Source organism: Canis aureus, chromosome X (assembly GCF_053574225.1).
Source record: "Canis aureus isolate CA01 chromosome X, VMU_Caureus_v.1.0, whole genome shotgun sequence".
In the NCBI taxonomy this organism is placed as follows: domain Eukaryota; kingdom Metazoa; phylum Chordata; class Mammalia; order Carnivora; family Canidae; genus Canis; species Canis aureus.
Window position 1 is genome coordinate 106,500,356 of NC_135649.1, and position 12,188 is coordinate 106,512,543.

The 12,188-nt window shown below is 41.0% G+C and overlaps 1 protein-coding gene across 5 annotated transcripts in view; it reads right to left on the reverse strand.

Annotated features, from left to right (window-relative positions):
• The window catches only part of PHEX (phosphate regulating endopeptidase X-linked), a 209,922-nt gene that overhangs the window by 46,717 nt on the left and 151,017 nt on the right, over positions 1-12,188 (reverse strand). For all 5 annotated transcript variants that reach the window (XM_077890216.1, XM_077890213.1, XM_077890215.1 and 2 more), the window contains one exon: positions 5,221-5,279. In XM_077890216.1, coding sequence (XP_077746342.1) covers positions 5,221-5,279 — 59 coding nt within the window. The remainder of the gene's footprint in view (positions 1-5,220; positions 5,280-12,188) is intronic.

The following is a 12,188-nucleotide window of genomic DNA, read 5'->3' on the forward strand; positions in this document are numbered from 1 at the left end:
GTCATCTTGCCTGGGAATGTAATTTACAATGAGAGCAAGCACTGGTCATTAGGAAAATAGAAACAGCTTGAATCTCTTAATTAAAACACTGCTTTAAATTGTTCATTTCAAACCCCTCTGTTCATGAGCTTTCCAGAAACCACTGGGTTACCCTGAAAGGGCTACTTCTACAGTAAACCTGTGATAGGATCAGCTCTTTCCAGACAAGAAAAAGGCTGAGCAGGGGTGAATTCCAGAGGCAGAATATTTTTAGGGATACTTAAATCCCCAAAGCAGCCATAAGCATTCACTGACATTAGAAAGTGAGTGTGGGAAGAATCTGTGAACAATCTATCTCGATGCCACTAGATTGGGGAAACAAAGTCTACCAATGCCAAGAGGTGATAAAAATAAGAGATGATGAAAACACTCCTGTACTCTGGAATACTCTTTGCCACCCATCCAGTGTTATCTGCTAAAGTTGAGCATTTGCATGCCCTACAGGCCGGTAATTCCACTCCTAGTATATACAGCATAAACATTCGTCTCAGGGGACATGTACAAGAATATTCACAGCAGCAACACACTCTTCATAATAGCAAAACCCTGGGTGGGAGAACACATAGGTCTGTCGACAGATAAAGTCTGTAGTATAGGTAAATAATCTGAGGTACAGTCAAGCAATGGAACATTATACAGCAGGGAAAATGAAGATCCCGTTGCCACATGCTACATGGTTGAATCTTAACAACATGTAGATTAAAAAAATGAAGTTGCTTTAGATTGCATGCAGTATGATAACATTTTATTATGCTATAAAAATAAGTAAAAATAAACTAATGGTTTAACACTTATTTTAAAAAGAAAAAACCATAAACATGATGATCAGAAAAGTAGTTACCTCTATGGTGAACAAGATGAATGGGATAGGGAGAAGCATGGACAGATGCAGCGATTTTGGGAATGTTCTAGTTCTTGGCTGGGTGGTAGGTTCAGAGGAATATAATTTATATGTTTTAACATGTTATATATATTCTTCGGCATGTACCAAATATTACATAATAAGACATTTTCTTTTAAAGTAGATAAGCACTGAGGGGGGCACTTGACGGGATGAGTACTGGGTGTTATGCTATATGTTGGCAAATCGAACTCCAATAAAAAATATACAAAAATAAATTAAATAAATAAATAAATAAACCCATAGGAGCCAGTCTAGTTGAAAAAATAAAATAATAAAATAAAATAAAATAAAATAAAATAAAATAAAATAAAATAAAATAAAACAAAATAAAATAAAATAGATAATCTAGTCCAAATCCAGGAAGCTTCTGGACCCAGTTCTACGTTGGGCCCAATTTGACTCCTGCTGGTTTCTAGACTCTGTCTGGAAGACAGCCCCTAACAGAAAAGCTGGGGAGCTGAGATTCAGGCTAAGAGACAGACTTATCCATCAGCTCCAGAAACAGAGAGAACACATTAGCTCAAGGAGCTCAGCAGGCATCGGCTTCAATAATGAAAAGCAAGTTGAAGAGCAGGGTGATGCAAGATTCTGGCAGCAAACCCACAAGAGCTCCTCATGGTCAAAGCTGAACACGTTGAGCAACGAAATGGAAGATGATAGCATTGGATTAGAATCCACAGAATAAAATAAATATCCACGAGTAAATGGACAGTCCCTTCCTTACAACAGAATTCACATTAATATAAATGGAAGGAAAGAAATGGAAATCTACAGTGAGCAAACACTTGCTACATACAAGTTTTACTAATGGATGCTCAAATCAGTGAGTGAAAGACTGGCGAGAAGCAGGATACAAATGGTCTCAGAGACATAGTTCCCAAGATATTTGCCACCTAATCAGTCCAGGGGAATAGCAACTTTATGGTGGGGCAACCCAGCAGAAACCACCTTCTCCACGTGATCAAGGGTAACATCACATCACCAGCACTAAGACACACAGCATAAACCTGATGATATTGATGCACAGTGGAGGGCACAACGTCACTTCCGCGACATTCATGCCCCAAATGTATTAATAAACTCCAGTCCAATCATGCAAAAACACTAGACAGGCACAAATTAAGGGACCTCCCACAAAATAACTGACCAGTACTCTTCAAAGCTGTCAAAGTCGTGAAAGACAAGAAAGACTAGAGAAATATTTTACTCTGTAGGAGGCTAAGAAGAAATGACTAAATGTAATGTGGGATCTTGATAGGATTCTGAAACCAAAAAAGAACATGAGTGCAAACCTAGTGGCATTTCAGTAAGGCCTTGAGTGTAGTTAATGGCGTTATACCAACGTTAGTTTTCTGGTTCTGATGTTGCTCTAGAGTTATATGTTGTTGGGGTGGTTGGCTGAAGGATATGTGAAAACTCTGTGTTCTAGTTTTGTCACTTTTTAGTAAGTTTAAAGGAATTTAAAATAAAAAATGGGGGAGGGGGCGCCTGGGGGAGGTCGGTCCATTAAACATCTGCCTTTGGCTCAGGTCACGATCCCAGGGTGTTGAGATGGAGCCCTACATCGGGCTCCCTGCTCAGTAGGGAGTCTGCTTCTCCCTTTGCCCCTCCCCCCCACTCACGTGTGCTCTTTCTCTCAAATAAATAAATAAAATCTTTCAAAAGTAAAATAAATAAAAAGTGGGGTTTTTTAAGAGAAAAGGACAATCTAAAGAATCTTCTATTCCTCAATAGATTATTCCAACTAATATTATAATTCATATATAATTTTTATTATAAATAACAGTTAAAATTAAAATCTCAAATATCTTGAGGCACCTGGGTGGCTCAGTCAGTTAAGCACCTGATTCTTGATTTCATCTCAGGTCATGATCTCAGGGTTGTGAGATTGAGCCTTGTGTTGGGCTCAGTGCTGGAAATGAAACCTGCTTAAGATTTTCTCTCTCTCCCTCTCTCTCTATCCCTCCCTCCCCCATTCATTCTCTCTCTCTTTAAAAAAATAAAATAAAATCTCAAATATCTTAAGTTCTTATGTAACATATGCAGCTTAGTTCACATTTTATAACTACATCAAAACATCATGGTGCACATGTTAAATATACACACTGTCAATTAGACCTCAATAAAGCTGGAGGAGAAAATAAAGCAATGGTATTTTCATGATAATAATGAGTAATTCTATAGTAAGGAGTGACATTAAAAATATCCAAAATATGTAACAATGGATTTGGTTATACAAATTAATGTAAAAATCAAAAATTACCACCATCTGCTTGTTTTTCTTCTCTTCCTTATGCTCTCAGACCAGTCCTTCAGAGACTGCCTTTCTCAAAAGTGGCCACAGGAGGGCGACTCTAACGAGCTACGCCTGCTGGGAGTTGGCAGCCACAGCTCTGAAGCTGTCCTCTGTGGCCTGGGAGTCCTGCTAGGATGAGGGCCAGCAGAGAGGCTCTATGGAGGGTAAGGCAGGGTGCCTCACTGAGAAGGTTGCATTCAAGCCAAGATCTGAAGGATATAGGAGCACGAACCATGCAGATCACTTGGGGAATTTTTGAAGGCAGAGAGCCCCTGGTATAAATGCTTGGAGACAAGAATCTCATGTCCAAGAACAGGCAAGAAGCCAGTGTGGCTGGAACAGAGGTCAGATCTGCAGCAGTAAGAGGCCTAAGGGCCATTACAAGTGATCTGGCTTTTATTCTGAATGAGAAGGGAAGCTCATAACTGGTTCTGAGCAATGGGGGGAACTGACATGATTGTAAATCAACTTAAAATGGCTGCAATATTCTTATATTTAGAACAGATTGAAGGGGAATTGGGACAGAAGCAGGGAGGCCAGCGAGGAAGCTCTGACAGGTAACCAGTGAGGAGGATGGGGGCCTGTGGCCAAGGGTGGCAAGTCATAATTTATAAGTTCCATCACCCACATTCAATGAAGTGCACTGAGATGGGCTTAAAACCATGAGATTAGAACATCATCCCCAAGCAAGGGAGTGAAGATCAAGACCAGAAGAGGTGCAGGAGGGACAAGAAGCCAGCAAGGACTGGAGCAGGGGCGGCACACTCACCCCACCACAGGTCACTGCCAACCTGAACTCAAATGTTTGTCGTTCCCATGAATGTCTTCGTACTTTCACTACAAAAGGATACACCTCTAGACAATATATACAAGTGTTTTGCACGCTCTTCCACTTTTGAATATGGTATCACACTTGGCATCTTTTCCCCAGTTGTTTTTTTTCCCCACACAACCAATATTTGTGAACTTTATCTGTGTAAATACATATTGCTCCAGGTCATTCATTATTCACAGCTATCTGGAATTCCTTTGGGTGAACACGGCACATTTGAGTCACATTCCGGCAGAGGGACACATAGGTTAGCCCCCTTGTTCTGCCATTATAAACAATAGTCTTATGAGCATTCTCACGTGGGCCTCCTCAGGTGAGACCTCTAGGGCAGCGGTTCTCAGGCTATGTCAGCCACCCAGAAGCCTTAATAAAATAGATTTCTGAGCCTCATGTCCAGGGTTTGCGAGCAACAAATCTAAGATAGAGCCCAAGAATTTGCATTCATAACAAGTTCCCCTATGATGCCATTGCTATTGGTCCCAAGACCACACTGAGAGGCACAGCACTAAGACATATGCCAGGAGTGCAAATGATAGTCACAGACACGCATGGACATCCCCAGCTTTTCTAGGTACTGCCGACTGCTCTGCAAAGCAGGTGAGCCAATTTACATTTCCACCAGCGTAAGTACGTGCTGCCAACACTTGGTGCTGCCAGATGTTTAATTTAATCTGATCTTTAATCCTTTTTTAAACTTATCATGGCATTTATAACTATCTACTCAACACAAGTAAATAAAAGTAACTTAAGACTCTCCTAGGGTCAATCGGAACATTTCCAAGCTTTTCTTTATAGACAGTCCCTCGGGTTCTGTCATGAGCCCAGCGGTACCCACTTATTTTTCCCATCAATCCGAGAAACAGACAAATCATTTGGACAAAATCATTAAGACCATGATGAAAGAAAAGTGGAAACTTGCTCCTCTTCAGTGCCAACTGCAATGTGGTTTTATTTATTTGTAGTTTTTTTGTTTGTTTGTTTGCTCAATAAGATGAAGGGAATGAGGAAAATCAGGCATATGGGGAAAGACACTGAAACTTCCCTCATCAACATAGCTGATCACTTATGGAGGGAAATAAAGAAATCATAGTCAGGGAAGGGTTCCTTCTATTTGTACCAGGTTAACAAGGAGACAAGCCGGGTACTCACGAATCTGGTTGGTGGAGGCGCTGTAGAAGGCATTGACAGTCGTTGGATTCGTAAACCACCTGTAGAAAGAGAAGCAAATACCACCAGGCAATCATCATTATCTAGGCAGGAGAGCAGCAAGAATGAACACAATGTGGCAGGATTTATTAGCAAATAACCAGGGAACAATGGGGAAGTGGGGCACATGGCCAAATTATCACCTCAGTTTAGGGTTATTGCTCTGTTCAATGAACAATCCCATCCTAAATTGAACAGGGTTCAATGAGAATATATTAACGTGCCTGGTCATTCACTGTTACTAACTTAATGGAAAAAGTATCGGTGCTTCTGAAATAGCTTTAATGAGAAATTCTAGACTCTGAAGGGCTCTCCCCATAGACGGAAGCAGCAACAAGCTGATGTTCAGCAGACCCTGGTCAAGGAATCCATGGGACAGCTAAGTTTCTATGCTGCATCACCTCTGAACTGTCCGTTACAAGTTTTAGATTGATGACAACACAGAAGCCCATGTCAAGAGACATGATTAAAGCATAACCATGCTACCCAGGGAATGTGTCTGCTCCAGTAGAGTGTTCACTAATTTAAGCACCAAAAGATGTCATGGCTCATCCTTGCCTCTATCACTAAGTAGCTGGGTTGTGTTGGAATAGTTGCCCACCTTCTGGGGGTTTGGTTTTAGCTCTAAGATCAAGGTACTGCATTAAGAGATCTTGGGAGTACCTTCCAGCTATCAAGAGTCTACATTCCATTTGAAATGCAGAGATTACTTATATCAGGGCTTGGCAAATTTTTTTCTGTAAAGAGTCAGATGGTAAACATTTAGGCATTTTGCAGGCAAAGAAGCAAAAAATCAAAGATGTTACGTAGGTACTTGTACAGTAAGAGAAAAGCTTCCACAAAATGTTATTAATGAAATTTAAAATGTAATAACCGAGTAGAATTTTTTTAAGACAGCCTGTTAATGAGAAGAGTGGAATTCTTTTGAGGCAGAATAACATTCTGCTTAATTGGGATTTAAAGTTAGTGCTTCCTGTCTTAAATCAACTGCAAACATTTATCTCTAAAATTCACCCTGAGCTCACGGGCCGTACAAAAACAGGCATCAGCCAAGATTCAGTCCAGAAACTGCAGCATGCTGGCCCCTGACTTAGGTGCCTGTGAGTTTCCACCCTTTGTGATAAAACCCAAGTAAACTGTCTTAAGCTAAATTATTCAAAAGAAATGCATATAAATCCCCTTTCAGAACAATCCTTTTACTAGTCTATATCTAATAAAAGAAGTATGACAAGCTAATAATTTATGTCAGGCTAATATGAAATTGGTAGGAAATCCAGGTGTTGATTCTTGTTGACCCGCACATACCATCTCCCTATAAAGAAGTCTATGAATAGGTCATTCTGTTATTATCATTAGTAGTAGTAGAGGCAGCAAACATTCACTGAGCATTCACGATGCCCTAAGGACACCTTATTCCTAGGGTTTTCTTCCCCAAAGCAAATATAAGGAATTACTAACCTATCTCATGGATGAGGACAGTGAGACTTAACAAGCCTTATATACCTGTACAAGTTCTGGTCTGAACTTCAAACCCAGTTCTCTTCAGCATTATATTATACTGGAGACATTACTGGAAATCAAGAAAACAAGTGACTCCCCTAGTCTAAACTAAAACTTATACTCCTTTCCATAGATTGTGTACTCTTTTCCTTCGGATTTAGGAACAGTATTTCAATAATCCCTAATGTTTAGCAAACAAACCTGCCACCTGGTCTACTTTCTTGAGGAAACAAGTGGAGGGGAAAGCACCTCTACTGTCCTAATGTAAGGTTAAAGCTTAAAATAGGGAGATTATCCTGGATATCCAGGTGGGCCCAATCTAATCACTAGTCCTTAAATAAGCAGAGAACCTTTCTTCTGTGGCTAGAATCCCAGAGATCCAATGGAAGAAATCAGATTACAAGAATCAAAAGGATTTGACACATTGTTGCTGGCTGAGAGGTAGGGACCATGGAGCAAGGACCAGAGAGAAACCTCGAGAAGGGAACAGTGGCTCCCAACCGACAGCCAGCAAGGAAGTAGGGATGTCAGTTCTGAAACTACCAGGTAGTGGAGCTGCCAACACCTCAATGAGCTTGGAACAGGATTCTTCCCAGAGCGTCCAGCTATGAGCCCCGCCAGCTGACACCTTGATTCCAGCCTTATGAAACCCAGATCTGAGGTTCCAGCCAAGCCATCCTGTATTTCTGACCTACAGAACTGTGAGATAATACATTTGTGTTTTGAGTTGCTAACATGGTAATTTGTTAGAGCAACAACAGAAAATTAACACATTACCCAAAGAACCCAGTATTTCTATGTCTGAAGTTTGAGTCAAGAGGGGAGAATCCAGGTGCCTCTCAACTTGGCTTCTAAATGACCCCGGACTGAAGCATAATGTTGAAAAGATGATGTGTATTCCTAGAGCTCATTCCTTCTCTTCCCCTCCCTCCCACCTCCTCCCTCCCTTTAGCAAAGAATGAACTAGGATAAGGGTCCCTGCGGGAAAAATGCTTCTAACCGCTGATGGACAAAGGTGGACAAAACAAATCAGATGGGGCCTGAAGGGGCCTCTGGAGCTTCAGCGATAATACCTAAAACATCTTCTGTCAGACACAGGATCTCACCTTTCCTGACTTCCCAGAGCTCTTGCTGCCTCTAAGGTATGTTTGGAGGCTTGATTATACCCAGAGCTGATATTAAGTGTCTGCACCAGTAGATCCTACCACTTGTGGGTGCTCATTATTTCTTCTTATTGGTCAGTGCCCATGCCAAGCTGGCCTTTAATATTTTGTCTGTCTCCCTCATTATATCCAAGTTTATTCTATATTTGGTTTTACTATTCTCTAATACAAAGCTACCTACTCCAGTTTTAATATGTGTTTGCAATTTTTTTATACTCCTCCCATTAAGAAGTGGAGTCTAAATCCCCTTCCTCTGGATTATGGGCTAGCCTTAGTGACCTGGCTCTACAACATAAAATGCATTGGAAATGACACCAAGGGACTTCCTATGCTAGACAATTAAAGGCAGTACAACCTCCCCCCAGTGTACAGACATGCTCCCTTCCCCCCTTTTTCTCAGGAACTTACTCTTTGCAGCAATTCTTGTTTTACGCCTGTAAATCTTGGAGTGTTTTGTTACGGGGCAGTAAATAAATGAAACACTGAAGACTTCGTTGTCCATAGATTAAGTTGTAACCACTGGGTGTATTGCTATATATACATCTACTTGAATAAACAAAGAGTGTCACTCGAGTGCTTTAAATTCTTCTTACCATGACTTTAGGGGGTTTCTGCGGTCTGTGTTTGGGGAAGGATTTAGTGGACAGGGTATGAAGAGGCCTCATATAAATTTCAAAAGAAAAATATATGGGGTTGTAATTATACTGGACACAGAATACACAAAAGGAGTCTAACAGTAATAATGAAATACAATTGTCTAAAGACAAAGACACTGGTACCCTGATTTCTATGGAACATACAGAATAGATATACATCAGGCTAAAGTTTTACATTTTACCTATCAACTCTTAAAGATAGTTGCAGGAATATGGAATGGCAAAACCAAAGAATATTTATTACTTTATTTCTAATATCGTATAGATTATATCCTTCCCATTCCAGGCTATAGATAATGCTTTTGCAAATAAAAATAATGGGCAAAACCATAATTTGTGTAGATATCTGTTATATTTGTACATATTTTTAAATATTTATTTATTTTTATTTATTTTAGAGAGAGAGAGAGAGCAGGGGGAGGGGCAGAGGGAGAGAGAATCCTGAAGCAGACTTCCTGCTGAGCACGGAGCCCGACTCAGGGCTCATTCCAGGACCCTGAGATCAAATCTGAGCCAGGATCAAGAGTCAGCCACTCAACCAACTGAGCCACCTAGGCACCCCATATTTTTTACATATTTTTTAAAAGATAGAGAAAGAAGATCCAGACATGTTTGGTCACAACCAAATGAGAGTGAGTTAATAGGGAAGCTGATTTAAAGTCATTTCCATAAAAAAGGAGATCCTAAGGGGAAAAAATTTTTGACTCAAGCCAAGCAATAGACTAAATCCTCTATTTTTAAGCAAGCTGATGAAGTGACAATTCTTAGAACTAACCCTAAGTGTGTACCTTCAGGGATGACCATCCAATTAATCCCATTCTTGCTAACATTTCCCAGTGCATTAGAAACTTCTTAATGCACATTAGTTCAGCTGAAATGGATTCCATGAGAATGAAAGATAAACGGTATTTATCTCCTATACCCACAAAGAAGCAAAATGTTATTTCAGGGCTTCATAGAAATATAATCACGATGTGCTATTCAAGGTAAACTAGTGTAGTGGAGCTACTCCAGAATCATTCCCACTAGATTAACTCATCAATTTTCAAAACGAAAGATGTGAATTAAAGCCAATGGATATCATGAAGCTAAAATTTCCTACGATGCCTGAAAAGGAGTGGCCCAAAATTTCTTTTAAAAAGTTGACTATCCTATCACTTTACGACACAAAGAGGACCTTAAATTTTTTAATGTTGCTATCTCTGGAATATATATATAATCTGAAGAAATAAGAATTAGTTCTATTGAGGGGCATCTGAGTGGCTCAGTCAGTTAAGCATCCAACTCTCGATTTTGGCTCAGGTCATGATCTCAGGGTTGTGAGATCAAGCCCTGGGTTGGGCTCTGAGCTCGGTGGGGTCTCTGCTTGAGATTCTCTCTCTCTCTCTCTCTCTCTCTCTCTCTCTCCCTCCCTCCTTCTGCCCCCCCTTGCTTGCATGCACGTGTGCACGCTCTCTCTAAAATAATTTTTTTAAGGAAAATTATTAGTACTATTGCACTGATTTTCATTCCTGGGTAACTTTTCCAGAAACATTAACCAATTTAATGTCCTTCTGAAAGAAGTATTTTGACAGAGAAGAAAACTAAACAAAATCACACAGTTCACCTAAGCCCACAAAGTTAGCCAGCATTTTTCCAAGCATAAATAAAATATTAGAAATAGTCAAGGCCCTTAGGATCTAACAGTCCATCAGTATTTTATGATATTAAAGAGGACACACTTAGGGATTTTTCAGTTAGCAACCCACACCTTGCTATGCACCCAAATGAAAAACATTTTGAAATTAAAGAATTACCTTGACAGCACCTCTAATATTGAGAAGCCCAAACCCTGAAAATTCTGAAAAATACAAGTGACAAAAATACCTTGAATTTTCTACAAATTGCAAGAAGAGTTTGAAACGATGTAAAGTAGGTCTGAGAAACAACAGGATGATTCACACAGATCTGTGACTATCATACTACATGTAGATGGCTCATCAGGATATTGGAAAGTGTTTGCTGAAGTCGTCAGATTCAAGAACCTACTTTTAGAACCCTAAATCTAAACTTCCTATTGAATAACTGAGGTTAGGAATGAAGCGAAAGGAATGGGCTGAGAGATACTGTGATGACAGCAGAGAACCACGGACAGGGAACACAGAGCTTTAACACAGTTATCTGGCGTTTCCAAAGAAGTTTGAAAGCCTTCTAGCCTTCTGTGTTCTTTTGATTGGGGTCAGGGATGGGGCAGGGGAATAGCTCACCTTCGGCCTACTCCTTAAAGTCAAGCACACGTAACTAACTTTGCGAGTGTGTGTTAGAGGAAGGTTAGAAGGGCAAAGGGCAGATGGGAGCCATGGGTAAAAGGGAGAGGCAGTAATCACAGTGTAAGCCAAAGGCTGGTACAGGGCCGAGAATTTCTAGAGTCTAGAACAGAGCGGGGAGTTGGAATGGAGAGTAACAAGAGACCCAGAGAACATAAAAAGAGCCAGCCAAAGATCTGGAGACCAGAATATCAAGCCAAGGTTAAAAAGTGGGCCATAAAAAAAAAAGTGGGCCACAGAATCCAGGCTTCCAGCTAGGAGGATATGAAAAAGTTAGCAAATCCTTTTCACAACAATCAAGTAGAAAACTGGGCAAGATCATCAACAAACAACCATTTTAGGGCCCTGGGAACTGATCATCAAAGCCAAACAACAGACTGAAAATGTTTAATTTTGGAAAATCACTAGAGCCTGGGATTAAGCAGACCAGGAGTCTGTAGCCTTCTCACCAGGGACCATTCCCCTCCCTTCCGGGCCAGGTCAGTGAAAACTTGGTTTTATCAGGATGCGCAGGGCTGGCTGGAAAATCAGCAGCTTTGCTGCCACAGGGGGTGAGCTCAATTGGGAGGGGAGGTGAAAACCTGCAGCCCTGTCAGCTACAAGTGGCAAACTTGGTGGAAAACAAACAAGGAATACCCATAGCTCTGCTTGCTTGAAGTTACAGCTCCCACTGGGAAGACCGAGAGATGAGCTGGAAATGTAAAGGAGAGATCTTGGAAATGGAGGAGTCGAGGAAGGGTGAGATAAGCTCTCTACACGTGCCTGGCTGACTGGGACCCTAGGCACGTATATGGGGGAGACTCCCAGGCCCATGGAGAAATGTCTTCCCCGCCCGCACACAGATCAGCTGGCAGAGAGCAGAGGCCCTACACACTCGAGGTGTTTGACCCCAAGGTCTGCCCCAGTCCCTGGCCGAGCACGAAGCTATGCAGACAGAGGGGCAACCGCGAGCAAGACAGGCTAAAAAATAAAAATAAGATTTTAAAAAATGAGCAGAGACATCCCTGGCCACATCCTATGGGGGAGAGAGATTCTGCTGTCTAAATGGAGGAAAGTTGCTTTTTAAAAAGCCTCAAGAAAATAAATCAGAATCCACAGTTGCTACAGTATATTATCTAAAATGCCATTTTCAACAACAAAAAGGAGGAAAAGAAGGAGGGAGGGAGGGAGGGAGGGAGGGAGGAAAAGGAAGGAAGAAACAAGGAAGAAAGAAAGAAAATCACAACAGAGAAACAGAAACTAAAAAACAACCAAATGGAAATTCTGAAATTGCAAAGCACAATAAC